This window comes from Varroa destructor, unplaced genomic scaffold, assembly GCF_002443255.2.
Source record: "Varroa destructor unplaced genomic scaffold, Vdes_3.0 BEIS01000004.1, whole genome shotgun sequence".
NCBI classification, from domain to species: Eukaryota; Metazoa; Arthropoda; class Arachnida; order Mesostigmata; family Varroidae; genus Varroa; species Varroa destructor.
This window is the reverse complement of record NW_019211457.1, coordinates 14,347,159-14,374,438: the sequence shown is the minus strand read 5'-3', so window position 1 is coordinate 14,374,438 and position 27,280 is coordinate 14,347,159. Positions and strand designations below refer to the sequence as shown.

The window sequence follows — 27,280 nt, the reverse complement described above, 5'->3', positions numbered from 1 at the left end:
CATAGTCCTTTTTATATTGATCAAACACGTCGGAGTGAAAAAGGCCAGGCAGGAGGTTGATACTGCTTCAAGTCTCTTAGGGAATGCATAAACCTACGTAATTAATGTCAGTAGAAAAAAGTTATATAGTAACTTTTGAAGACCTTTTAAGAACCTTTAAAAAAAATTAGAGTAATTATATTACTAATTAATTTTCTACCAACCAGTAACGAAAGCGCCAAAAAACAACCTTAGAACATATATACAATATGGCACATAGAAAAAAAATCCGATTCACAATTACCAATGGGAAGTCTGCCAAGGGTAAGCTTCTACTTTTAACTAGGCTATCAAATGCCCTATAGAAGAGGCCTAGCCCGCCTCCATACAGCAAAATAACTACGTAATTGGCATTTATCCTGTGATTTTATGAAGCCATGACCTCCGTTCAATAATGTGATCGAGCAGAGTTCCCATCATCGAATATCCTGTGTTTCCCCTGCTTTCGCTCGGCAGTTTTTTGAAGCGTTTTACTAAACCCGACGACAACGACCTATGAAGACGGAATGATTTCTTTTCTCGTTTCCGCCCAAACAAGTCAAAATCACCGTTTCGATCATCTAGCAAGTCGGGTATAGCATTCGTATGATGGTGGGACCGATCCATCGGTATCGTCGGCAAGGGTCGCAGAATACATCTCTGTCGGCTGACCATTTAGTTTTTGTGATACGGGATCTTATCGATTCATGGTTGGTAATGATAGTATTGTAAAGCACTTACGATTTGTTGCTCGAATTTTGGTATCAAGCCAGATCAATGATAGGGAAATTGAAAACGATAGGAAATTGAGTTGGATTCGTTATTGAGAAAGAAGCACAAATGCACAAGGCAAGTCACAGTCAGAGCGGAGGAAAATCAGGGCCGGGGGTAGTCAAGGAGAAACATTTTCTGAAACAGAACTAGTTTCTGGGGTCACGAATACCTATTGGCGTTACTGATAGTAGTTGTATCAGATACCGCCATAACAGGTGTTGTTCATGTTTTTAGATAAAGGTTCCGAAAAAACAATGAAGTTTGCGCAGGTACCTTCATCCGGCTTATGGAAACCACAAACATATGCTACATGGCCGCTGTATTTTGGATGGCTAAGATGTACCTGTCTATTTCTGTGTATATATATATATATATACGATGATGACTTGTTATGCCTCGGCGGCTTGTAGCTAAGAACGATGTCCTTGAATGCATTACAGGTAGCTAGACACGCATTCATCCACATACGCGGTATCGTCACAATCACAGTTTGGCACAATAATAATGATATTCGGTGACGACGTACAGCTAATGTTGCTACGATTTGGTGCTTACCTTTGCAAAATATAGGTTTATTAAATAGTATGTATATAGTATTTATAACACTTTTACCTACTATTAGCATCGAACTACCAAGACATAAGACGGTAAGTGTACTTACCACCGCGTAACTATTCATTCATCATGCGAAAAAAAAAGAACTTTTGTTTTATCTGTTTTTTGTCTCGTTTCTAATCATAGTAATAGCAAGAAGATTAATTGCAAAGTAATATGTTAGCATGCAATCGATTCAGAGATATTGTCCTGTATCATTGTGAGGGCTAACAATGGGGGTCGTTTCGCATACGACCCCGCATCCGATGGATACGACTTTGACAGGTTCATATTATTATATATTATTAGTGCTTTTCGGGGCGGTCTTGCTTGGCGACGAGACCGGACAACGATAACAAATTTAGTAATAATCAAGCCGTTATAGAGTATTTTGATGTAAAATTCTGCCAGCCGATCAGACCGGGCAACGACGAAAATAGTGCCATAAACCAAGCTAGTCCACTGGGTAACTACGATATGTATGACTGAATTAACTTAAAAATGTCAGAGTGACGAAAATATCGCATTATTAAAATCAAATTAACTAAGAGGCTTTCCTTTGCAGGAAGGGCAAAATTAGATTAAGCAAACGTCCGCAAGTGTCTGAATAGCTAAAATATGTCCGAACGTACTTGAAAACAGTTTCTTCAGATACGACACAAATCCGTTAACTGCCACCTCCAGCGATAATGAATATTAAACTGATGTCTTCATTCCACTCCAATTTGTACGTATTTGAGTGACCATATAAATGCATTATTGGGATCATATAGTTTTTTTTTTCTTTTTTATATTATTCTTTCATTGCACAAAATTGTGAACAATTAGATTTTATTGGTTAAGGATCAACAAAACAGCGTCGTTTCTATTCTAGTCGTTTGAATATAGCGCCTCAATATCGCTGGCAATCGAATCCAACATTTCGGTTTTATCTTTTTATTTTTTTCCTTTCACTCTGTTCCTTTCCTCAACCGCTAAGAACATGTTATTCAAAATATAACTTCGAGTGCAGTGTTCAACAACAGTTTTAGACAACTCCCATCCAAGTTTCCAACGATTATCAAAATAACGTACCCACGTTCGTATCGTCTGGTCCCCAGAAGGTTTCTCCGTAGGCAATTAGCAGAAATTCAAGCTGAGCATGAAATCTCGCTGAGCCATTATTATCACAAGAACCACAGCCGCTATTGAAATTAACCAAAGCAGAAGCTGAATTTTGCTTGCTGCGATAGCCGTATAGATGTATTAATACTAACAATAACGAGATCTACCAAACTGATTATAATTAGAGGGCAACGAAGAACGGTTTAGAACACAACGAAGTCAAATGTATCCGCTGTTTCTGGGGAAGACAAGTTTTTCTTAGCGGTTTTTTTAATTTGTTTTGAAGGGTGCCTTACGAGTTCTACATCAACAACTTGTGTGTTGAATAGAGCCATCTGTTGACGCCTACACATTCCGTCCATTTCTATCTATTCGTGCTCGTATATTTGCATAGCGTGTTGCCTGTATATACGAGACATATATACGAGGCTATTGAGTACGGCAAATGATCTCGCATATCTGTTAGACATTGAAGGGCATTTTCGTTCATTTTTTCCATGCTTGTTGGCGCCATAAACCAGTTAGATCTCTGAACCCCTAGTTAACCCTAGGGAGTTCATTTGTACTGAACATGTAACACACTCAGATATGGCAGGCTTTAGTTGTTCGATAACAATCGATCATATACATCGACCAATACAAACACAATAAAACAGAGAAAAACATAATAGAAACACTCAATTTATGGAAATGATTTATTAAAGGCCTCCATTATTTCGCCTTCGGAAAATAGCGTGATAGGAATCATGATGATATTATTGCCTTTGTCTATTTGTACCACCCTAATTATTTTATCGTAATGGAGATTTCTATTATAATTCTTATTCTTGCTATTTCAGATTAGACCCGGAAAAGTTCCGCCTGATAAACGAGCGTATCCTACCGCAAGCTGTTGAATACTGGAGTACGCATCTTCGGCCGCGCTATCCACTCACAGTTCCGGCAAGGTTAAACAGGTTGGTAAGCGATTAAGAAAGCATGTTCGGTAAAATCCGCTGGATTCACCGACTGCTAGATCAGTAAGCCACTTCACGATGGGCCTCTTTCAACGAATGTTATAACAGCTAAACGCCATTGTTACTACATCCGATTTCTGCGCTTGCTATTTCTACTTATGATTCTTAACGGATACAACAGTGAGTTTGTACTATTGACGGAGGGGCCTTAGGCTTTTCTCGGCGGCGTGCCTCCTCCCCGCTAGATGTTTATGCCTGCCTGTTAGCCAGCCGTAAAGGAGCCTTAATTTCAGCACCCGGCATCGACGCGATATCACATGAGGTTCGAACATTAAATGGTGCCGCGGATTAAAAATATGATTTCTGCTCGGTGACGTTTAAGGTCGTTATGCCGCGAAGGGCTGAACGAGCATGAAAGGAGCCACGGAACTTCGAACCTAACATCTTCGGTATGAGCTATACTGAATTATAAGCAGTATACTTCAGTATAGCTCATACTGTGAAAAAATGCTGAAACTGGATTAACAGTGTGACAGCGAGGACGCTGGTACAAGTGCATGTTTGCTGCCGAGCATCGTATTGAGCGGTTTGTAGATTAAATCACGAGAACAGAAACAAAACATAGTCGATTGCTAACTTGTCTGAGATAAGTTAGCTGGAGGGATTTCATATTCAATAGACAGAATATCGGAGAAGTAAGTTAACTATTAGTGCCTTTCTTCGAATTTGTACTACAGTGTTATTACTTGTCTAATCTTCGTTAGGACTATGTTTTGAGGAACTAACTGTAAATAACTAATATAGCTAATTTGATTCACATGTGTTTGACCTATTAAGTTATATTTACATAAAACTGACATAATAGTAGATTGTCCAGATGGGCAGAGAATATATTTGGTTACAAAAGTGATGCTTCGTTTACGCAAATGAAGCCCTCGAAGAATATGTTTGCATGTCTTGCTGACCGGTCGCTTGAGTATTCCGAGCTAAGCTGCATTTCCAATAGAATGGAAGTTGGAGTGGAATTGGGAATGAAGCAAACGATTGCCGCGGGTTTGAAGACAATTATTTTGGTTATCGAGTCGGTAGGGTTAGTACGCTGATGACAACAGCGACAGCGCGTCCGTCGCTCCGTATAGCCGAGGCCTATTTGAACGTATTCATGTCTTGTTCTTCAAGGGGATATCTAATAGCCATGCATGGGTACGTTAACGCATTCTTTATTTGAAGAAGATCTTTAATTCCGTTTAGGTGGTCACAGTTCTGTGAAAAGTATAAAATTCGAAATGTGTACAAGAAATATCAATAGGATAGCAAATTGACTGTCTCAATGACCTTAACATATTCGATTTATTTAAAATGAACTTCATTCGTGGGCATAGTTATTATCTCTTTAGGACGATTATCTCTCTAGGAGCGACAAAGGCCACGGGTATATAGTACATTACTCATGATGCTCCTTCGAAGTGGGATTCGAGCGCTCGTTTACACGTGCTCTAATACACTTTATCCGCCCGCTTTTTACGGAGATCCTACATGATCTTGAGGTTCTTTGTGGACATAGTTTCCACATGATTTAATATCCCATAGTTGGTATATGGTCTCAAAGACAACTACGTCACGAAGCATACTGCGCCTTTGTAATACCTTAAAAAACTCTTTTTCCGCATTTGGCAATGTTTTAACCTTAATGAATAGATCATACTTAGAAACGTAATGTTGAAAAAGAGCATTACATCGACTCAGATGTCAGATTTCAATACACTAGTGTTGTGTAATTAAAAAAAAACCCTATGAAGGAACCTGTGATTCGACCAATCAACCACATGAGCATGTCACTGTCATCGATGTTATTATTTAAAAATACCTTTTTATCGCCGGACGGCGGAGCGTGGACGGCGACTTGTGTGATATTTTAGGAAATTTGTGTAACCTCTTTTATAATAATAATAGTAATAATAACGGCATTATATTTGGTCGCAGTTCGAAACTAGCTCAGGTAGCGTACAGCAAAGATTTCTAATAGTATACGACGACTAAAAGGACGAGCACAAACGTGGATACCGGCATATTCAAAGATACTTGCCATTTCTAAAGTAAGGCCGTCTTGGTTTCTTGGCCGAGCTGGCTTCAGCTGAAATTGTTACAGAGCTTTACGAAGATCCAATCCAAAGAAGACGCTGGTCTTCAGGCAGGCGTTGTTGGAACGAGGGTGGAAATATAATAACAAAATTCAATATATAGATATTGAGCTGTTCTATTTCTTTGCGGGTGAAATTATTGTTGATAGTGTATGAAGGGCAACACTTCTACCAGGTATAGTGCATTACGCCATTATGTAATCTAATTCCGTCATCATATTTAGGTAAAATTTCTGCAAAAAGAAAACTAAAAAGCCCCCAAAGTTTAATTTTGACACTGCCTAGAGTATTACAAGGTAAAGGGTCATGTTGCACTGGTCGAAAAGTTCTGTTAGTCATCATCTTATAGTGATTTCAACAACTAAGCAAATAAACGAAAGCGAGGAACGCTCACGCGTTCCGGCATATCCGTCCTGGAAACCACGCTGCCCTTACTTGTTTGGTAAAATTATTGCACGGATCAACCTTTTGCTCTAAAGTGGTCTCGTACAATATTTGCCGACCAGATTTCAACCAGAGATTCTCGTAATTTAAACATCGTTCGCCTGATATGGAGCCTGCCGACAAACTTTGACCGCAACTTATTGTTTTTTCAAAATTAATATCAGCTTCATAAGAAAACGAAGTAGTTCTTGCTTCGACTGAAGGCTAGAATATTGCTCAGTCATCTTTCTCTTCGGTTCTGCCAGTCCCTACGAAGGATTGCTCGAGACGGTGGCGAGTGTCAGAAATCTGTTCACTCTAAGCTAGGAAATAACTATCAGAGCGATGCTGCTGAAAACTACCTTGCCTTTCCTAGTGAAGCTGCGAATACCGTAACCAGTCAGATAAGATTCCTTTAGCCTGACGTTAAGTAGAAATTTGAAGTACCAATACGCAACCATTAGTGCTGAAAATCGAATGGAATACTTAATTTCACGTATCGGAGCCAGGAGTACAAACTAGCGTACCGATACAACAAAGGAGTCAGGTCAAAGACTCGATATGCCACACGGTGCGTCTGACGACTTACTTTTTACCCATTCATCACTGAGCATTGCTAACACGGCATCCATCACCTGACAGGTAGTACGTAACACAAGCCGGCAGTTTTCGAAAAGTGGTTTTGTTCTTGAGAGCGAACCGGTAAAAAGTGATAGCTATGGGCATGACATGCTGTATAATTAGTAATACAATAGATACAATTGAAAAGAAATGGCGAGGTAAGCAAAATTAGGTCTACAATTACGACGAATGAAATCTAGGAGATAAAACTTTATAACTGGATTAGATGTTGTTTCACTTTTCGGCCCAGTTTATTACCGAAGTAAGAGCCTACAGTTTTTTAATAATAAACCTATACGCCACCCATTTGAAGTCTACTTCTACCACTTGAGTCTGCCGCTTTGTCTCTCAGTGTGACGATCGCATATGGGAAAATGTTGCAGCCTCTATCACTCTCAATTAAATTTTTCCCTTGGGTTCACATTTATGCTTAGCCATATGGTGTAGATAAGCAATGTGTCGTTGGAAGAACAAAGTGTCTCTTTGTCGAGCACGTGGAAGGAGCTTTAAGCAAGATAAAAAACATATAAGAAATGATCTTCCACACTGGCCAAAATCGAAGTACACGCGGGATCATAGGTTAAATACAATGTTGTAACGAGATGGCCTAGGGGTAACTTCAGAGAATCCGAACCATAGGATTCCTGGTTTCAATCACACGAAGCAAATAGGATCTCATGCTATTTTAGATACGCAGATTTTTCAATAAAAGGACTATTATCGAACATTCCTCAATATCGGCTAGTTCTTCTCAAATTCGCCAAGATAGCTGTATTTGCTTGCTATTGAACGAACCTAATTTTCAGAAAATTTATCTAGCATAAAAGACTCCGACGTCAGCAGTTGTGCGAAAAATTCGAAACTGAATGTCTGTGCCACAACGCTAACTCCAAGAATTTCAAAGTTCAAATACCGATAAAAATTAGGGTAGTCGAATTATTTCTCCTAAAATATGTAGTTTATGCACCGCCTCCATATATGGATCATAAATCACTGATAGGCGCTCTTAAGATAGGCGCCGTGTAATTCAGTGGTTAAATTCCTAATACAAACGCAAATAATTGGTCAAATGGATACGTTTTCGAAATAACCAAACTGTACCTACAAGAGTATCATCAACCGGCTATTCATTTAGTGCGTATAGGGTTTCGTAGTGACGTCTCTACGCGGCAGCCAGTTCTATGCATGTTTGGTAACGTTGACAATGTTATAATACGTGTCCTGGTCTCACCGTGCTGCAGTGGTAACATGTTTGCCCTCGAGGGTGGGTTGAGATCCACGGTCTGTTTCGTACTGGAAATGGCCAACCGTCTGAAGCAATGTTTAACTAGCTCTGCGTCAGATAAAGAACTCGGAAAGCTTCAATACTTATTCCGGAAGGCCAAGCGCACTTGCGCTGAAACTTAACCCCTTTGAATAGGCGACATGCAGTTCCATTAGACGAGGTAACCATTAGCCAGTTAGAATCGACGCTCGAGGGGGAAGTTACGACTCTTGAGAGCATGTCATCTTTCCTGTCACTTCCTTGGTTTGCGTTACCGTCTCGTTTTCTCGTGTCTACTAGTCCGCTAAGAAATTACCCTTTGAAACACTTTGGTGCCATTCGATGTCCGCACTTGATCTCTCCCAGATGACAACTCGATGGTTCGTTTATCAACGTTCTCAACAAAATGGGTCGCTTGTCCATCATGTATAAGATGCAAAGTCGCCATCTTTACAATTCGAGAAGGTCCTCAGATGTAAAATCATGGAACTGGTTTTTGTTTGAGTCGTGCCGAAGCGACTGACTTTTTGGTGACGAAAAGCGTATTCCTCTATGGTGCTCCAGCATCTACGATATTTATATTGTAGTCAATTGTAGGGTCAAAACTGTGCTCGTTTTAAGAGTTTATGAGAGCTGATCCACCGGATGCGCGGTCTCTCTAAGATCTGAATCCACTCCATGATCTAATAAGCAGGGAGATAGATATCAAACTTGACATATCCGAGTCTTCGAGACTCAATCCTAGGAAAAATAGAATCATCGCAAATTTCCAGCTATCGGTTTTTATAGGTACTCAAAATACCTAAAGACGTCCGATTTTGAATACACGCCCTTAGTAACTGGATCATTAAAATACGTTTTGAAGCTTATCGCAGCAAACTAGATCCGTCATGCTAATGAAGTTTGTCTTACCCGCCTTTGTTGGATTGGATAAATCAGCAGCGACTCAAATATTGCCTAGAGTTCTATAAACAACCAAATATAGCCTGTATGTATGTAAAGATTCGTCTGAGTAGCATGTTGATATTCGGAAGTATGCTTCGTACGCGCGCACCGCCTCAACAGGAGTGAATCCTGTATGGGAGTTTGTACGCTTGTTTCCTTTTACATCTAATTAAGTTAAGCTGCATTGATTTTGCTGCGGCTCATTGGAAAAGCGCGAGGCGACGAGAACTAGGTGGGCTGATTCAATCCAATCGTAATAACCCTGTATTCGCAATTACTCAGTATTTAATATACAATCACTTATACCGACATCTGTTTGCGTTCGATAAATAATGTTTCGATACTGACGGTAATTTTATTTCATTATTGGTATTAGTAGTATTATGGTTACGATCAAATGCTGATAAATAAAAATATATGCAATTTCAATCCTAATTCGTTTCAGACGCTGTCCAGAAGATAAAGTGTTCTTCGTACAAGGGGATCCAACACCGTTCTGCCGGGAGCGCTGTGAAGCCGTCAGCCTGTGTGGGGAAGTTCCGGTACCCGCCGAACATTTGGGGGTGAGCGAATTCGTATACGGCTCGCATATACGCAGGAATGTTACCGTATTAAATTCCACTTGTAGCACCGGCTTTGCTGATGCAAGCTATATTTGTTGACAGGTATCGAAAAAACAACGACTACAATAGAAAAGGCAGTATCCCGTAAATAAAAGCCACATTACTCATCCGATTTACAAGCCGGTCGCTCATTGTCAACGACTCGATCAGGAATCTCATTCCTTATACCGTTGAATATACTCATCAGTAAGAAGCCTTTTAACTTATACTCGCTGACACATCCATGGCTTTGAAAAGACAGTGAAATTTAGAATGCACTATTAAAGAAGGATATTTTATAAATTTGATTATTCAAAGTTTCTGGGTAGTGAGAAAAAATAACGGATTCTGTTTCGGTCACCCCAATGATCTGATATACCGTTCCCTTCTCAGATGAATATCGGCGAAGTTGAATCCAGAGCAACTTCTTATAAAATCACAGATTAACTTACCTGCATATTGATCATTAATAAGTGTGACAGAGATATTACCGGAAGTTATATGGCCGACTGTGTGCTAACTGTGTTCTGGAAGAACGGTTTTTCATAGGTAGGAAAACCAATCAGACAACAGAAGTTTTTTCGTTGCTTGATAGCACAATTGTAACACAGCCGTTGATCAAATTATCTTCAAAAGAAAAATCTATATAGTCTGTTTGTTATTAAGTTTAAGAAAAAAACAATCCTACCACGCTTTGCTCATCAACATTACAAGTTTAACTTCTCTATTAATTGATACTATTTATTGAGTTTCTAAGATAGAAAATCTCCCTCAGTCTCACTTGCTAATAATTGAGCGTTATTACTTCACTAATTATCTACGTAATATTATTTTTTATTGTCACTAAATTTGAAGGGAATCATGATAGTGACGACATTATGGGGTAGAGGAATTTAATTGCATGTTCTCTCGCCATTTTTGGCACCCGACGGCCAAGCCTGTTTCTTTATGCACTTATAATGAGTGAGCCTTTAGGCCTGTACTTCTGTACAACAGTTCAAAGTATGAGCTCTGCCGGACACAAAACTACTATAGATCTGGATATGTTCAATAGATTAGGTAACGTGCCGATGTGGCGACCGTAAAGAGTCGAGCATTGTTGTTTGAGCGTATCGCTAGACACGAAAAACCAGGCGTTGGAAACTACATAGAGATTCTTTTCTTAGCAAAAATCCTTCCAGCTGTTGTTGACCGTTGCTTACACTATTTTGTCCTCCTGCTCGCCAATCACTCCTTCACACCGCTGCAACTCCTCAAAGCCAAGCAGCTTTTGGAAATCATTCATAAAAAAGAGCGATCCTACCAAAAAACATATCTATTACACACTACTGCATAAAGTTCCGAAGGGCGTTTCGCTTTAGTGGCGTTGATAGGTCTTTTACGGAAGTGTGTCTCCAGATCTCCAGATGGCAGATAAATGTGTAGAGGTCCAACGTATTTAGAAATAATATCGCAGTTCATGCCTCTAAAGCATCTTACATCCATTCCGCTTCGGGTTTGGTAAAGGAAGCTGTAACTGATCGAAGGCCTCCGAGATGAGTAAAAAGGGTGCGCAAGCCTGTTTCATGCTTTCGCCTTAGCTAAGGGTTGGTCGCTGAGCGTCATGCTCGTCTGCATTTCAATACTGCCGTCTTCTTTGTAGTTATCTTCAGGCTAATGCATATCACATATCAGGTCCGCGTCGTTGTAACCTACCGGGGATGAAGCCTGCTTTGCCTAAAAAGTGCGATGTGCTGTGCATGAAGAATCGACTTCATGAACAAATGCCGCCCTTTTATTCTGGTCAGAAATTCATTTAACGGCGAAAATCAGATGAAATTTCTTCAGTATGATAATCTATTTCTAAGTAATTCCACAGTCAAAAATCAAGATTTGCTTACATCTCGGTATTATCGATACGACAAGGTTTTTTTTGCAGTACGGCATTAAGTGAGCTTAGAATCTCCGTGGGGATGGCTTCTCTGAGTACCCTATCTAGAACCGATGCTCGCGACTTGAACGCTGTTTTAAAGCTAAGAAGTAATGTTTTAAAGGTTAGCGCAAAGTTAATCTATGTTATTGTCCTTTCCTCCAATAGCAGCTCAGTGGCGCAATCGTCGTCCATTTTTATTTTGAATTCGTACTGCTCACCCAGGACTTCAAGCCTCTCTAGAAGGGAAACAAACTATCGCTTCAGCGAACTAGGAAGCAACTGGCGAATGCACCCTGTTTTATTAATTATTTTCCTTGGCCATGGTTTTACGGGGTATCGTTTGCCTTTTAATATAAAAACTGATGTGTTCGTTTGAAGTTTCGGGAATCCTCTTATACCTTGCTGAAGGCAGGCGTTGAATAGCGCTGAAAACCAATAGGGAACACTCGCTTAAAATGCTTAATGTGGCCATTGTCTTCGTAAGGCGTCGTGTTTGATAGCACTTTATTATACGAATCTAGTGAATATCGGCAATGAGATAAGGAAAGGATGTTTAGTTATCTCATGGCTATAGTTTTCTACAGGTCGACGACTAAAGTGCTAGAAGGCTCTACAATGTAGAGATTTACTGAATTTATAAATCAGATCGCTCGATTGTGAACATAAGTACGCTAAGCTTTTGTTAGGGTTGATAAAGTTACTAGTATGCATAGTGGGATAAATCTCTTCGGAGAGATTAATTGTGTAGAAATGCAGCATGCACATATATTTAGTGTGCATTCATAGTAAAAATATAAAATAAGGACTTTCTAATTATCAAGAGAGCCTTGTCCCGTTCCGTATTTCATAGGGCTATATTCTTCAAGTTAGTGCGTGGCATCTTTAACAAATCATGCCCCCAGTAGTTTAAACTTCATAGGCCAAAGTTTACGGCACTAGAAGAAGGGCCTAAGTTTCAATTTCTGACATACGAAACGTCCAAGCAACTTTAATAAAGTCTTCGTCAATATGCGGCAGTGGGCACAATATGTAGTACCTAGTAGGAACGCAAGTATATTTCTCAGCCTATGATTATGTATAAACGGCAAGCGCGCATAAGAGAGGAAGATTCGAAATTAACTAGGAGTGCAAGTTTTGTGCCGTAGTAAAGGATAAACAGGACAACGAGAAGCACGCAAATAGTACAGAGTTAAAATAGTGTCGAAAAGACTAATACTACTAGGGGATCTATATATGGGAACTAAATATGGGAATTCTTAAAAGTGGGTTGTGCAACGTATGTTAAACCAGTCACTGGCAAATCATGATCATAACGGAAAGATGTGTTTGTGTTACAGCCTTGCCGCGTATGTAACTTCTCGGGTTTGAACTGTCAAGTTCTTCCCGACGAAGCGACGAACGAGGCCGCGCGGAATGTAACCGTACAAAAGGGTGTACCAGATGCGGATTTCGTTCTGTATGTATCCGCAATCGAAGGCGAAAAATGCACTCAGGTAGGATAGTAGCAGAATGGCAGACGAATCGTAAGTGCATACATGGAACTAGATAGACTAGAATAACTGCTAGATTTGGCAACTTGCCTAACCTATGCACAATTTTTTACTCAGCTATATCGATAGCCACACTAGATCTCAAATAAAAATGCATCACTATTTGTACAATAGTTGCTTATTTACGATACAGGTTTGCTTAAACGCGTTGTCTTTTAATTTGAAGACTGAAAGAGTCAACTGCTACAGTCAACGCCCAATCTTCTATTCTTCATTGTATGACACGAATGCAAGTACGGATGGATCTGTATCTGTGTCTGGTTGACCGGGCCCAATTCAGTCACGTTAAACAACTGTTGGAGTCTCTGTATTTCGCTTTTCCTATATGAAAATTACTTTCGAATTGCAGTGTTTCTGAATTCGATACGAATTAGATCACTTATCCCATAGTTTATGTGTACCGTAGCTTATAACACGGTTCCAGCTCGGGAACGCTCCTCAATGTTCGGACCGGACTAGTACGAGGGTCCATGAAGCGGCGTTCTAACAAAGGTGAAAGTCCTATCAAAATGTCTGATTCATTCATGATGCGGTCTACTTTCCATTTCTATGAGTTAAGCGAGTTAAGTCCAAATAGAGGAAATAGTCGAGGCCGAGTCGCAAAAGAAACACCATATTCATCTAGATTCCTGCTTTTACGGAACATTTCCTCAATTCATAAATAGAATAACCCTCTTAGATTTATTCTATTCATATAGATATGGCGGAATTGTTTTTTGTCGGAAATAGATGATGCTGGCTCTCATAGGCCACCCAGTGTTCCGACTAGGACAGGAATGGACGGATCGTTAGAATATATCAAATAAAAGATATCACTCTAGCGCAATCATCTCTAGGGATCATGACACTGTCAGTAAGTTCGACCTAATTTATTGCAACGTTCAGTATTTGTTTATTATATGGCGCACATATGCACGTCTATACTATTTTATCTATCGTTGTTTGAAGGCATGTCTATGAACTTGCGTATGGAGTATAATATTTGTTTTTTTTTTAAAGATATTTACATTTTATCTTACCAAAATAGTTATAAATAATTATTGATACTCAAAAGAGTAAAGAGCATTCTTTGCGCGAAGAATACTCCCTATGTTATGTTTATCTTATGGCAATATCATCATAATATAGTCTTATGATGCTGTTAGTTTCATATGTAAGCATTTGTCCTGTGGATTTCTTTCGTCCATGGTGTTAGAAGCTAGTGTTTCAAATGAGAGCCATCATCTCGTTCGTTCAGTGTTGAAAGAGCACACGCTTATTTCCCGTAAATCTTCGGAGCCACGGTTAGCCCATAGTTAGCACAGGGCGCTCAGCTATTTCGCTGCGGTGTCTTTTTGCAGCTGTCTATGAACCCAATATATTAAAGCAAGAAACACGATTTTATTTGCATAGCGCGCAACGTACCGTAAAGGCCTTGAGGTCTCTCTTCAGAGTCCAGCTTGTCACCAGAGTATTTTCAGCCCTCTGTAGCCGTCGCTAATCGCCTATGTTTAGCTTAGAAGGGTACCGCTTGACGCGCGGAAGAGCGTTAGGCCTATACTCGAGCACAAGGCCATACGAACCTTAAACTGAGTGTGCACAGATAAGGTGCAAATCATGACTTAAAACAGGCCCCTTTTAAGCCTCAGCGTGTCGTTTGGGTGTTGTCTGAAGCCCTGCCTTCCGAGGCCCAATGGTTACCTAGCATTTACTTAACTCGGTTCGCTGTCGTTGAATTTTTTAGTACTAATGCCCTACATCCAACGTAAAACGTAATCGATAACCAAATTAATTACTGAGTGGCATTTACTTCGCGTTATGCTGTGCTATCGCTTGTTCCTCTACCTTCCCACTGAGGGGTTCCTCTATAAAATTAGTTGAAAAAAGGCAAGACAAAATCGCCTGATCCGCAGCTCATACAATTGTAACTTTGAGATTCGTCACTCGTAGTTCGTATGAAACTTGTCAAATAACATTGGCTTCGCTATTGTTGAACTTGCCCCAACTCGGTCCAGTCGGTAGAAATTTCCCAAGTGACCCAGATCTCTGCGTACGCGCATACTCAGGTGTGATGTGACCGCAAGGTGTTTTTAGAGTTGTTAAAAAAACACTAATGGGATCATCCTGATTCCGGAAGGTTGTAAAATAGTTCCCTAACAAAATAAAGCATATATTTCTTTTTTTATTCTTGGCCCTGCTCAGTAACAACAAATAACATTGCCTAAGTTGAAATCCTCACTCGTTTGCCAACGAGATAACCCAATAAATCATTGCAATCTTCATAATGACGTTTACCAAGTTCCTTAGTTAAACAGGCTAATTGTTTTTTATCGACGGCATCCGAAGGCCACCCACCGTCTCACACACATATGGTAGTCCCTTCGTCGTGGGCTGGATTTCCCATTCGATCACGCCTATAAATTACTGTATAAATGATGCTACAGCGTAATGTCTGATCATCCGAAGCTTGTCATTGCTATTTTCCGTATCTCTATGTACTTAGCTATTTCCAGCTATTTGACAAGCTAAATAGCTTGTCAAATAGCTGGAGCCCTAATGATTGGGTCGTATTTTCCGGGTAGAAGTACCTAGAATAAGATCACTAGAAAGCCTTCTACGAATGACTATTATTAATAGGCTACTGCGGGAGCATAATTTTAGGACACTGAATGCAAGTTTCACGATGGCCTGAACGGCAGAAACAGTCTAATGGACTGAAGTCCTTTATGCGAGAGTATTGTTAACGAACTTGCTAAATGAAGTTACATCAAAAGGCAGACGTATATCATTAACAAGTATACATGCTTTGTATTAGATATATTTGGGTTTTATGATATATAGAGAAACTGGCTCTACCTATTTTATGCCACAGACTGCTATATTTATATTGTTGATTTTAATATATAATATACTATGCCGTCATAGAACAGATGTTCACATTCCTGATCGCGTCCCATATATACGTCGTCAATATACGTATGCTGTTCTAATGGGTTTGTAACCTGTATTAGACCTTATGCGCTTCAAAAATATCCTAGAGTTGAGCAGGATATTACGTGAGTTCAGATTAACGTAAAATCTAAATATGATGGCCTTGATGTAAAAACTAATTGTCTACTTTTATTGTTGATTTTTTGTTTGTTTACTATTTCACATAGAAATAAAGTCAAATTTTCCTAACGTTGGTATGTTTTTAGTAGCAGTCATATGCCACGGTGCTTGCCTAAATTTAGTGTTCTGTATCTAAATTGCGTTTCTCACATAGCGTTTGAATCATTATTTGATGCGACGCGAGCGGGAGTAGTTTTCATTTACGGTTTACTCCGTTCACAGTTTCGTCTTCATTGCGTTTGACGCACTTCGAAACAAGTGTTTTTGCGTCAAGTTTGTAGACGCTGTTCCTTGAGTATGTTCTGTTTTTTCCGGAAAAGTATACTTATAAAGGAAAGCCACGATAATAGTTGGGTCGGCAAATTTCTCGGATGCATATGGCTTTGGCGTCTCTCTTATCAGTCAACAACAAAAGCAACAAAACACTTCTTTTGTTCTAATTTAATATTTTAATTTACAGATTATTTTTGGCACCAGCTAACCATGGTATCCATTACTTATTAATTGAAAAATTCTACTTATGTAGCATTTAGCTACCCAATAAGTTCCTCTTGAATCGGTCTTTAACTTACTTTCCTTGAATATATTAGTTACTAGTTTGCCATGACCGATTCTAGTAATTAAAATGTTTAACTATTTTGTTTTCAGGGGGAAACAATCGCATACGCAGTTCACTGTCAGCAGGAAACGGACTTCGACCGTCCGATTGCCGGACACGCTAACCTCTGTCCTTCAACGCTACTTCCTGACGAACAGCATATTCGTACGCTTTTATCTACTGTAAAACACGAGGTAAGTTTCCTCATTTCGACAGATCGGGATTCCCGCGTTGCATACTGTGTTCAAGTGTAATATTTCAATGTTTCTCTAATAGTTGTTTGTCCTGCGTACTGCTGTTGCCCATTCTATAAATTACTATAAATACATCCGTACAGCGATTCGAGCCTACTTTTCTTATTGGGACTTTTTCCTGCGGTAAGGTTGCAGAAGTGGCAGGTATTCTCATAGTTCCTGATTTTACTTCTATCGAAATGTACTGTTCATTCAGCTTCCATTTTGGCCTCTTTTCACATTGTAACTAGAATTTGAACGCGTCCATGTTTCATTTGCGTTTCATAGTTAATGCGAAATAAAGCGGTACACAGCATCGATAACTGAAATCATTTTTGGCCATGTCATCAAGGAACCACGTCCATCTTGATCCACGTTTGGTTATTCCAGTAATTGTTGGGTTGCTTTCCAGGTGCTTCATGCGTTGGGCTTTTCCGTAAGCTTGTTCGCGTTCTTTCGAGATGATGACGGCAAACCACTCAGTGAACGAATTACGGCTACCGGACGGCCGGATATTGACGAGGAGTAAGTTTAACAGCAACAAATTGATCTTGACACTCTTTCTAACAAAATAATAGTAACAACAACTTTCTATGTACCTGTCATAGATGTTGCTGTACTAATTGACGGCAAAATAGTAGTGTTTATAGCAAAAAATGTACAACAAAACCAGATGACCCACAGTTTTCCTCTCTTAATTGTTAATCGCTCACAAAATCATCGGACACAATATATGCAATCTAGTAGAAAGGCTCTCCAAGCTTAGCTTGCAAAAACACGCAGTTCTATGCACCAAGCATCAAATATATTGCCTTACAAATCAAGAGGAAAGTATGCAGTTGAAGCCAATTCGTATTCAGTGCGTAGAGTCTGGTCTGATGTAACATATCGCTTGTTTTTTCCTATAATGCAACCTATACGAAAGTACTTTACCAATTTAATTTTGACCAAGCTGTATGTGTGGGAAGTGAAGTTCAACAGGTACGCCCTCATGTACAAAAGCCCGCTTGGAATGGCTGCCTACATCAATACAGGCAGTGCCTATGAAGATATCGGCGCTCAGAGGGCTCAGCTTAGCCCAAAATCTGATCTGTTTGTTGATTCAACAATGAGACCGATCGTTTTTAGTTCGCATCTGTGGACGATAAAAGAAGGCCATGCCTGTTTCTGAAGGATTTGGCTAAATCTGGTGTTCTCCAAGCAGATCCACCAAAACGCGTCGGTAACTCAACCCTGCAGAGACGCCGTAGTTATCTGTTGCTCTACATCTATCGGGGTGTTTTGTACACTCACTATTACACCGATGAGATTAATTAAAACGAAACACTCAAGTGGGCTGGAAACAATTGAATAAAGGTGCCACAGTTCTACGACGCCGAAGGTTACATGGTACAAGGTCAGCTTGTATTCGTGTAGGTTGCATGTATAGTTATCTGGCAAAGGAAATTGGACAAAAAATTAGTTAAGTCGGGCAGAACCCGATCTTAGGACAAAATCACAACATGTTTCATAACGGAATTACGCTTGGTTTGGTACGGCTAAAGAGCTTTTGCGCATAGAGTGGTAAAGATTAGTGCGAAGGGTTGTCGTGGTGCCATTCATATGGTGCTGCATTAACGAATGCTGAATTCAGTTCTGTAGTCTTCGTTTGTAAATAAAATGTGGTAAATTGTTAAAAAAAACGTCTGACTACTCGTGCCGAATCCTCGGTCGAAATTGCCCGGAATTGCGTACCATACATCAACGTCAAAACCTGATAGGTAGCACTATCACACAATATAAAATAGATGCGTACGTTTTTTACAATTGCTGAATAATAGGTTAATGGTTCACCGATGGAATGATCGAATTGTGCGTAGCGTTGACATGCCCTGGTTGACAACAGCTGGTCTCTTAACAAAGAAACGCTACTACGTCGTTACCCCACGGGTGCAACAAGCAGTTAGAGAGCACTTCCGTTGCTCTGATCTCATAGGTAAGTACGAAGAAAAGACAACGTGTAGGCCAACGATAATTATCCGAGCCAGAGGGGTTCCCCTTTTTTCATCTATTCTTGATCGTTCCTTGTAACAGGTAGCAAAACCAAATATTTGTCTGGTCCTAACAACTAGGAAAACATAGTAATATTTTTCTGATCTTACATGTACACGTACTGTACTTATTTCCTCACGCCAGAATTCGTATACGAAGTTGTTCGAGACATTCGAGTGACTAGAAATATGGAGATCTGTAAACATCCGACACCGCTTCAACACTCCTTTCCAAAGGAACTAACCAGTTCAGCCATTTTACACGAGCACCCAGTCGAACGGCACCACTTGATAGAAGTTACTCTGAAAAGTTTGCTACCTGTGGCTAAACATAAGTTTCAATTAAGTTCAAAAATAGTTGAAGGGGAGCCGTGTTTGGTCGAACTTATCAACTACAGCATGCAACAGTCAGCTGCATTCAGTGAGAGTGTCCAACTAATGCCAGAGGGGCTGCCAAAGTTAACAAAGTGTCAATGTCAGAGTCGTAATTCTCGATGACATATGAATGCCATCGTCCAAATACCACAGATCCGGTGTAACTCCTTACTAACATGCCGTTGCTTATAAGACAAGGATAAAAATATGAAAAGAACGTGGATCTGACAGGAAAATAGCCTTATCTTTTCATAAAGTATAAAATTAGAGTTTTACTGTTTTTAGTGTACGTATCTGCAGTTAAAGCTAAAGGAAGATATCTGCTAAGCTGCCAGGAGTAAGTGACAAGCAGGCAGCTTAGAAACCAGTATTATGTAGGCATCTAGATAAAACGTTTAAGTTACAAATTATATGAAGGCTGGTGCTTTCCTAAGATTGATGAGTCTCTGCGAAAAAAAAAAAACTAGGAGGAGAAATAGTTTTTATTTGAAGCTTACTTTTTTGTTTTCCGTGTTTGATGTCCGGTACTTGAGCTGTCAGGCCTAGCTAGTCCCAAGCACGACACGAAATGTTTCTACGACCGGGACCGAATTTAGACCACTACGTCTCCTTAAAATTAGCGGGCAGCCACGCCTCTGTAAGAACAAGTGTCCCACCGTTTGACGTTGTATTTTTCAGGCGCTGAACTTGAAGACCAGGGGGACGATGGAACACGTTTGACGCACTGGGAAAAGCGATTGTTTGAAAATGAAGCTATGACTGGCACCAACACACAGAACCCGGCCTATTCACGCATAACCTTTGCATTGATGGAAGACACCGGATGGTATAGTTCAGAGATTATCACTAATTTTTGCACATCACAGAACAATACTGTGTACAAGCGGAAAGTATGTAAATCAATACATTAACTGTTTCATCACGCTCTGCGATAGATTTCCTAGAGACGACAATGAACCTAGCACTAGCCTTCAAACGCTTGAAAATCACCACCTCAAACAGAATTCAATGTCACTTCACAAGAGCTGGTAACGTCTGCTATTTTTTTATGAGTGCCCATACTCTATCCTGCTGTCTTTTTATTATAAGGCCATAAAACTTCACACATAAAGTAAATTCGGACAGCGGTTCAGGTTCAAAAAAAGAGGACATTTTAATGAGAAAGAGAAAGTGAAAATCGGAATAAAGTAAATGACCACATTTTTTGTTATTGGTGTTTTTACAGGTATTGGGCGTCTTCCGGTTATGATCCGCTTCAATGGGGTCGGAATCTTGGCTGCAATTTTACCAACATGTCCTGTTACGAGTGGATGAGATTGCGCCGTTTGCAGGGCCAAAGCCCTGCGCCCTATTGTGATTCTGTTAAAAGAAATCCACTACGTACAACATGTACAGCTACCCGAAGCGCTGTCGCGCTCTGTAATCTCGTTCATTACTTGACAAAGGTTGGTCTTTGCTTCGGGTCCGCACATGGGCAGAAATCGGATCCACCTAGATAAAATGAAGATGCTTAGAGAACGTCTAAAAAGCCTTTTGAGGATGTCGCTATTAAAAATATACTAGCACTTAGCAAAGTTTTGTTGTTGTCCGGCATGATCGAGGTTTCGAAATGTAATTCCGACAGCGCTTTTTTGCCTCGTCAATCTAACTGGTTGCGAAAATCGAACCTAGCCTTCCTCGGAAAGCTTATCCCTCGAATAAGCAAAGTCCACAATTTAAGCTTAATCATACTCCCGCAGCTTTTAGTGCCATTCATGAATTTTTCGTTTCAATGTTTATTGATTCTGTATTTACAGCCTCTTCCGAAAGAATATCGATTTTTTGAGCAGATCGATGGAATCGGTGGCGACTACGCGGCAAGTTTTGGTGGTTCCGTCGCACTTGCTGATTATTGCCCTTTTGTTCAGGCAAGTGATCCTTTGTAGATTCGTAGTTAAGTTAAGAGTTGTTTTTGGCTGGCGAATGTTTTGTGCTTAAATGCAAAACAAAAAAAATACACACACATCATAGTTGTCTTTTTTCTATTGAGGGCCTTGAATTAGCTAATTTTTTTTTTTTATATATGGATGTCAACTAACAGACACTCTCAATTATAGCTGCTGGTACTGTTGAACATTGTGCTACCCTAATAGTAGAAGGATAACACGTTCAACTTTCGCAAATGTGTCGGTGTGGAAGTAAAAGTTTGGGCGAATTCGTTCGTCTCCAACTTCCCTGTTGCCTTTCTACTAAAAGCTGTCCTTCGCTTTCTTTTAATCTAAGTGAAACTTTAGTCCGAAGACTTTGTAAAAACTGAAGCTTCTATGTTGATTCTCATAACTTAGGGTAATTTCATTCCGTTAACTTACCTTGACGTACCTCATTTAGAAATTTCTATGCGCAAGAAAATTTGCGTACATATTATATGCGAAGTAAGGACGAAACGGTTTTGTCTATGGTCCGCATTAGCAAGAAACCTTTGGACAAGCGTGTCAGTGCTTTAGAAATAGACAAGGTCAAATTGTTTGCCACAGGGGTTTTGGACTCTACCTGTACGACAGAACGATAATTTGCCCATTACAGGAGTTCACTTGGCAGAATTCGGGTCGGAACAGCGATTGTTCGTATGAGACTAATCAGCCAGATAGGGGTAAAAATTTTGCCCTCGAACGATATGGCCAACATTCAGCTTGCTTCGACACCGGACGCTGGAAAGAATCGACATGTGAGCAAGTCCGACACTGGCAAAGTTGGGGCTCTGCATGTTATCAGGTAAGTAAAGAACAGAAAGGAAACAATGAAGATAAGAATGTATAGGGTACAGGCCAGCGTAACGATGGATGATTATCATTATGTTTAGCAGTAACGACAGTAAAAATAGGTACAGCATAAAGCACTGTAGTGGCAAGGAAAACAGGCTTGATCCGTCCAAGTTTAATACGTCCAGAATAAGGTATAAAAGCGACCGGCCGCTAATAGACAAAGGCAGAAGCTTTGCTCGCGGGAAAGGTGGAGGAATGGCTAAAAGAACGCGGCAAACCAGTAGGTCTTTTTGCTGAGCAGTAACTTAACAGGGGCAGTAATTAGAAGCCTTATAGTTTGTTGTTTGTAAAAGTGTATCAGTGCGTGATACGTGCCTACAGGATGATTAATTAGAAGAAGTCTATTTTTCCTTGATCCATCTAACGGATACGCTCGTGCCAGATGGTCACGTATTCTATCAACAACGTTATATTACCAAGTAACGGACTCGAGTGGCCCAAAAAATTATTTCAATAGTCTGTCTTCTAGTCTTTTCTTTTTATTTGATGTTAACATCGTACGGAGCTTTATACTGGCTTAGATGAAACTGAACTTTAAAACTGCCCCGGAAAAGGCATAAAGCCGCTTCCATCCAACGCGAAGGCTTAACAGAAAACATTCTCCTTTAAGCGAAACTCATCACACTGACAGGTAAACGGAAAATACGCACTGCTTTATACTCAGTTACGACAGAATGTCATACACCTATGAAATTTACTGATTCACACATTTCTAAAGGCACAAATCGTTACTCTATGCCAGTGCATACAGGATACTGTTTTAGAACAAATGACCTGTTTTAAAATGAGTACAACTCCTACGTGTATCTCGGCTGCATACATTTTCGTATTTGACCAACCTTTAAACAACCCTGACGAAAACTTTGAACTAGGGCTTACGTGCATCTGCTTAGCCGGATTATACCATTGCTCCCGCTACCCAGCGTTCTCGCTGATTTTTTTTAGAGGATTAAATTTAAAAAAATTCACGTACGACCAGCATCACCCGGATATAATATCTATCATACGAGGACCGAGTATGGGACTCAGCCCTGCCGGCTGGACTCATTCCTTAAATCTTAATACCTTTTTGACGTTTCACTACGAATCGGACGAAATCTTCATTCAACAGTGCTACAGACTGAAAGACAGGAATGAGTGGTGCCTCGGGACTATCAGGCCGGGATCAGCCTGGTCCGCTTTGCCGTCTCCTCAGACGAACCAGTTCCATGCTCGGGACTATGACTTTTCCCTGCGCCTTCTAACCCTGACACAGTATTATCTGCCATGTCACTCTGCCGCGATCCCATATACCAAGGCATAGTAAACTGCTTGAGCTCGGCTTGAGTGACCCGAGCGGTAACCTAATCCAGTTTTCACTCATATTTATTTTTTCAGATCCCTTGTTATTAAGGGTTCAAAAAATATACATCCGTCTCTATAAACAGCTGGTTCTATTCAAACTCCTATGTATTATCTTGTTCCGTTGGAGCGCCACTTTAGAAAATGAAAGGGTGTGCAATTATACTTCTGGAGGTGTTTGCGGATGAGATGTTCCATCAAGTATTACTAAGTATTACTCAGTGTGTCTTTCTTCTCTGTCTTCCTTTTATGACCCAAATCATTTTTCAGAGTTTTGGGCGCGTTATGCGAGCCTCTATTTTTGTAATGTTAGTCCAACCAGTTCTAGTCTTCTCATTATACAGATGATAGTACGTATGTTTGAAAAATAGCAAATATGGTAGACAATAATGATATTTTACGTAAAACGGTATACATATCGAACAGCTAATCCTGCTACTATACTGCTTTTAATATCGCGTCGTCTTTTTACGATGCATTCGGCAAGGCTGTTATTTTGATAAAAGTGAATTTTAATTAACTGGCGTCTTGTTTCAGTATCGTTGTCATGATGGCCTACTTGAGATAATTCTAAGCTCAAATGCGTCCATTCGTTGTCTCTACAATGGGCAGAAGTCCTATGTTCGAATTGTCGATGAAGATGCATGGCTACACACGTCACACATCGTATGTCCGGCCTGTGAAGAGCTTTGCTCTCCGGAAGAATGTCGACCCGTCGAGGAACTGGATCTGGTTAACGCGATCGATTCGGACGAAACAGCTTACCAGCAGAGCCTGAAATGTTATGCCTCGCCTCTGGCGCCGTCGGCATGGCTTGGAGCAGTCTCTTCGTTACTGCTGTTGACTGCAGGGACGATCTGACGTTGCGAAGATCATAACCAAAGGCCCGAGTCCTTATGAAGCGAAACCGAAATGCCGATAGAGCAACCACGATGTTGATGAACTCGAAATCGGACATCCCTCAGGTACCAAAGGAAGAAGAGATCGTAGCTGTGTGAATAACAAAGCAGACAGCCCTGACTTGCCTAGTGTCACTGACTTGACGTTTGGCGGGATGGAACTATATAAGGGAATACCATGTAGAAATATTATTATTATTATTATTATTATATTATTATTATTATTTCAAATAGAAAGCCTAACGAAGACATCCTAGTATAGTATAATAGAGATTTTTGTTATTTTCTAGATTGATTTTGCGCAAACAAGTTAGTTTGGTGAAAAAAAAAAAGCTGCATTAACCGAAATGCACGCGGTAGCGTAATTCCGGTGTTTTCGAGCAAGTACGTGTGTAAACACGTGTACAGAAGTGCTATGACTCTCCCAAAGAGCATAATGGGACGCAATTTGTATAGTATTATATTCTACGAAGGGCTGGAGTGCGCCTGCTCAACTGAGAATACAAATAACAGGACACAACCATAATGTTAGGATGAATTTAGCAAGTTTTAATGGGACAGCAAACCCTTACCGTCGAAATGTTACGAGGAAATAATTTCAAATAATTTTATTAGCAAATAAACAACGAGCAGCTTTAGTTGTTACGATTTAATTTTCTTTGTCCGCTTTTGTGATCGTAATTCCATTCAATTTCTGGCTCAGTTATTATGAGTAATTCTAAATATAGTAGTACTATAATTTATCATTTATTATTGTCATTATATTTATGGCCTTCCTTTTGCCAATGCCAGAGAGATTTCATTCATAAGGGTAGCCTGAAGAGCGTACGCGAAAGGGCAGCACCTAAGCCCGCTATGCACAGACAATGCTTAATAACTATATAATCATAATAATATAGATTGAATATTCTACCTATGGTAAGGGCGGCGGTAGGGGCTAGTAAAAAGCTAGCTAGACTTGTATGAAAACAACCTAATCGAAGTTGCCAGTATCCGAGAAGTTATATTTACCTGTGTTGCTACACGAGATAAAGTAAACCCGAATAGAAATGAATAACCCATCATAACAACCTCTTTCAGAAACAATTATTTTAAGTGGGAGTTGCGTCTGAGCCAATCTTCTGATTATGTATGTCTGTGTTCTAGCATCAGTAGATCGATAGAGTATAGCAAGATCAGATAGTTTGTGTTGGCGGTAACAAACATGCAAATACTCGCGCTTCGTGCTATTCTAGTGTTTTAAATCGTCAAGCCATTCTACGGACTACGGGACGGAAGTGAAGAAACGAATTGTTCCTATAACACAAATATACGTTATACTGTTTTTTTTTCCATGGACAAAAATTGACTACGACCTCATTTTAGGAGCACACAGCTATCGTGTAGGACGTTTCAGGTCGTTTCCGTCGGCTCTTTGTGTTCCTATCAACACCTTGCCGAATGGCATTGTCGTACATAAAATAACCATATACACTGAATAATAGTTATTATGTTAGAACGTAGGTGATAGAAGAACTCCACTGTAACACCAATAAAATACATTGCCGCTTTTGAGCAATAATATCTGTAAGATATATATATATATGTATAATATAGTTGTGACGCTATAGATTCATCTTCGTCAGTGATTTTCTATTTATTTTCATCTTATAAAATACGGTGCTAAGAACAGTAAGCAAGCTTTGCCCCGCCGCAGCTAACTAACCCATCGCAATGTTATAGATAACGTAGTATAGCGTCGTTATTGCGAAGCGTCCTGACAGCAGGAATTCGGTAGCTAAGAAAAGTAAGATTATTATCTCATTAATCATTGTACTATCGTACGACTTCACGGAAGTACGTAAAGCTCGTTAAGAAGACTCGAAGAACATACCTCACTACAAACATCCCATACGTAAACTATTGTGTAATTGCGTTGCGTCAATAGCTGCCATGTTTAAACGAGGAATATATTTTTGGAGGATAAGACGATTTTCTAAATGTTAAATTGAGTCCATTTAATAAAAACAACGTAGTTAATAAACAGTGTGTACATTTAAAGAAATCCTCCTATAAAAATAATAACCCAATAAAAATAATAAAGAATTTTTACGACGAGAAACAGTTGCAATTTGTATTACAATTTTATAGCGGTACTTGAGAAATCTGTCCGTTTAATTTCGGCCATTTGAAAAGTTCCCTGGTAGCTGTAAAATTTCGTTTTGCAAAACCCTTAACCCTAGGCGATTTTCGTTGCCCCCAGACAAACAGAAACAGTGAACCATCTGGAATACGCTGAGCCTGCAATTATGAGTCGTATTTACCATTCATAATTAACTCCTCTCCTCATTTTCTATAACAAAACAGGTTTTTTTCCTAGCAGAATAAATTTGATCAAGAGGCAGGGCGTATAGTGAATCGACCCTAATCAGAATGGGAATTTCATATATTGTATCATTGTATATCTTTTCGCCAGATTTAACTCACTCAAGGGGAGCAGAGGACCGGTTATATATCGACACAGAGGCTCCGAACACAGGATAGTTAAAGGGGATTGCAACCATTTACATTGATCTAAATATGAAAATTCTATTTATTTGATATGATCTTCCTCAAGAGTAACCAATTGGTTTTGGTGTTGGTGTTGCTGCTGCTACTGTTACCGATTCCTCTATTATATACTAGATATTAACACTTGAAGCACATAAGGTAAGAGTGCAATAGGATAGGAAAACCCCTCTTATAGTTATACTACCAACGGCGGATATTACAGTTAAACGAGTGTGTTTTGAAAAAAGTACGAGGCTTGCTTGTATATTATTACAGATGAATGAAATGGCTGTTCTGCATTTAAGTTTATCAATTGGTAGCAACATTAACGAGTAGTGTAGTATAAATCTCTATGTATATGTAGTATAAATTCTCCTAGGCATATACAGTCTTTGAAACATAGTGGGTCTAGCTCTTGGTCCAATTTCAAGTCTGGGCCAATAGTTTTGATGCGGTTCTTACTGGAATAGACGATTCTAG

The 27,280-nt window shown here is 39.8% G+C and overlaps 1 protein-coding gene across 9 annotated transcripts in view; it reads left to right on the top strand.

Annotated features, from left to right (window-relative positions):
• Nucleotides 1-26,374, top strand: part of Invadolysin (leishmanolysin-like peptidase, invadolysin) — a 72,272-nt gene extending 45,898 nt beyond the window's left edge. For 8 of the 9 annotated variants that reach the window (XM_022803837.2, XM_086986314.1, XM_022803838.2 and 5 more), the window contains 11 exons: nucleotides 3,330-3,446; nucleotides 9,286-9,403; nucleotides 12,692-12,847; nucleotides 16,643-16,786; nucleotides 17,238-17,350; nucleotides 18,646-18,800; nucleotides 19,909-20,056; nucleotides 20,456-20,675; nucleotides 21,027-21,137; nucleotides 21,793-21,981; nucleotides 23,910-26,374. In XM_022803837.2, coding sequence (XP_022659572.1) covers nucleotides 3,330-3,446; nucleotides 9,286-9,403; nucleotides 12,692-12,847; nucleotides 16,643-16,786; nucleotides 17,238-17,350; nucleotides 18,646-18,800; nucleotides 19,909-20,056; nucleotides 20,456-20,675; nucleotides 21,027-21,137; nucleotides 21,793-21,981; nucleotides 23,910-24,233 — 1,795 coding nt within the window. In that variant the 3' untranslated portion in view covers nucleotides 24,234-26,374. Of the gene's footprint in view, nucleotides 1-2,028; nucleotides 2,114-3,329; nucleotides 3,447-9,285; nucleotides 9,404-12,691; nucleotides 12,848-16,642; nucleotides 16,787-17,237; nucleotides 17,351-18,645; nucleotides 18,801-19,908; nucleotides 20,057-20,455; nucleotides 20,676-21,026; nucleotides 21,138-21,792; nucleotides 21,982-23,909 lie in introns of all 9 variants that reach the window. The other variant, XM_022803840.2, reaches the window with a different exon arrangement.
• The last annotated feature ends 906 nt before the right edge of the window (nucleotides 26,375-27,280 follow it).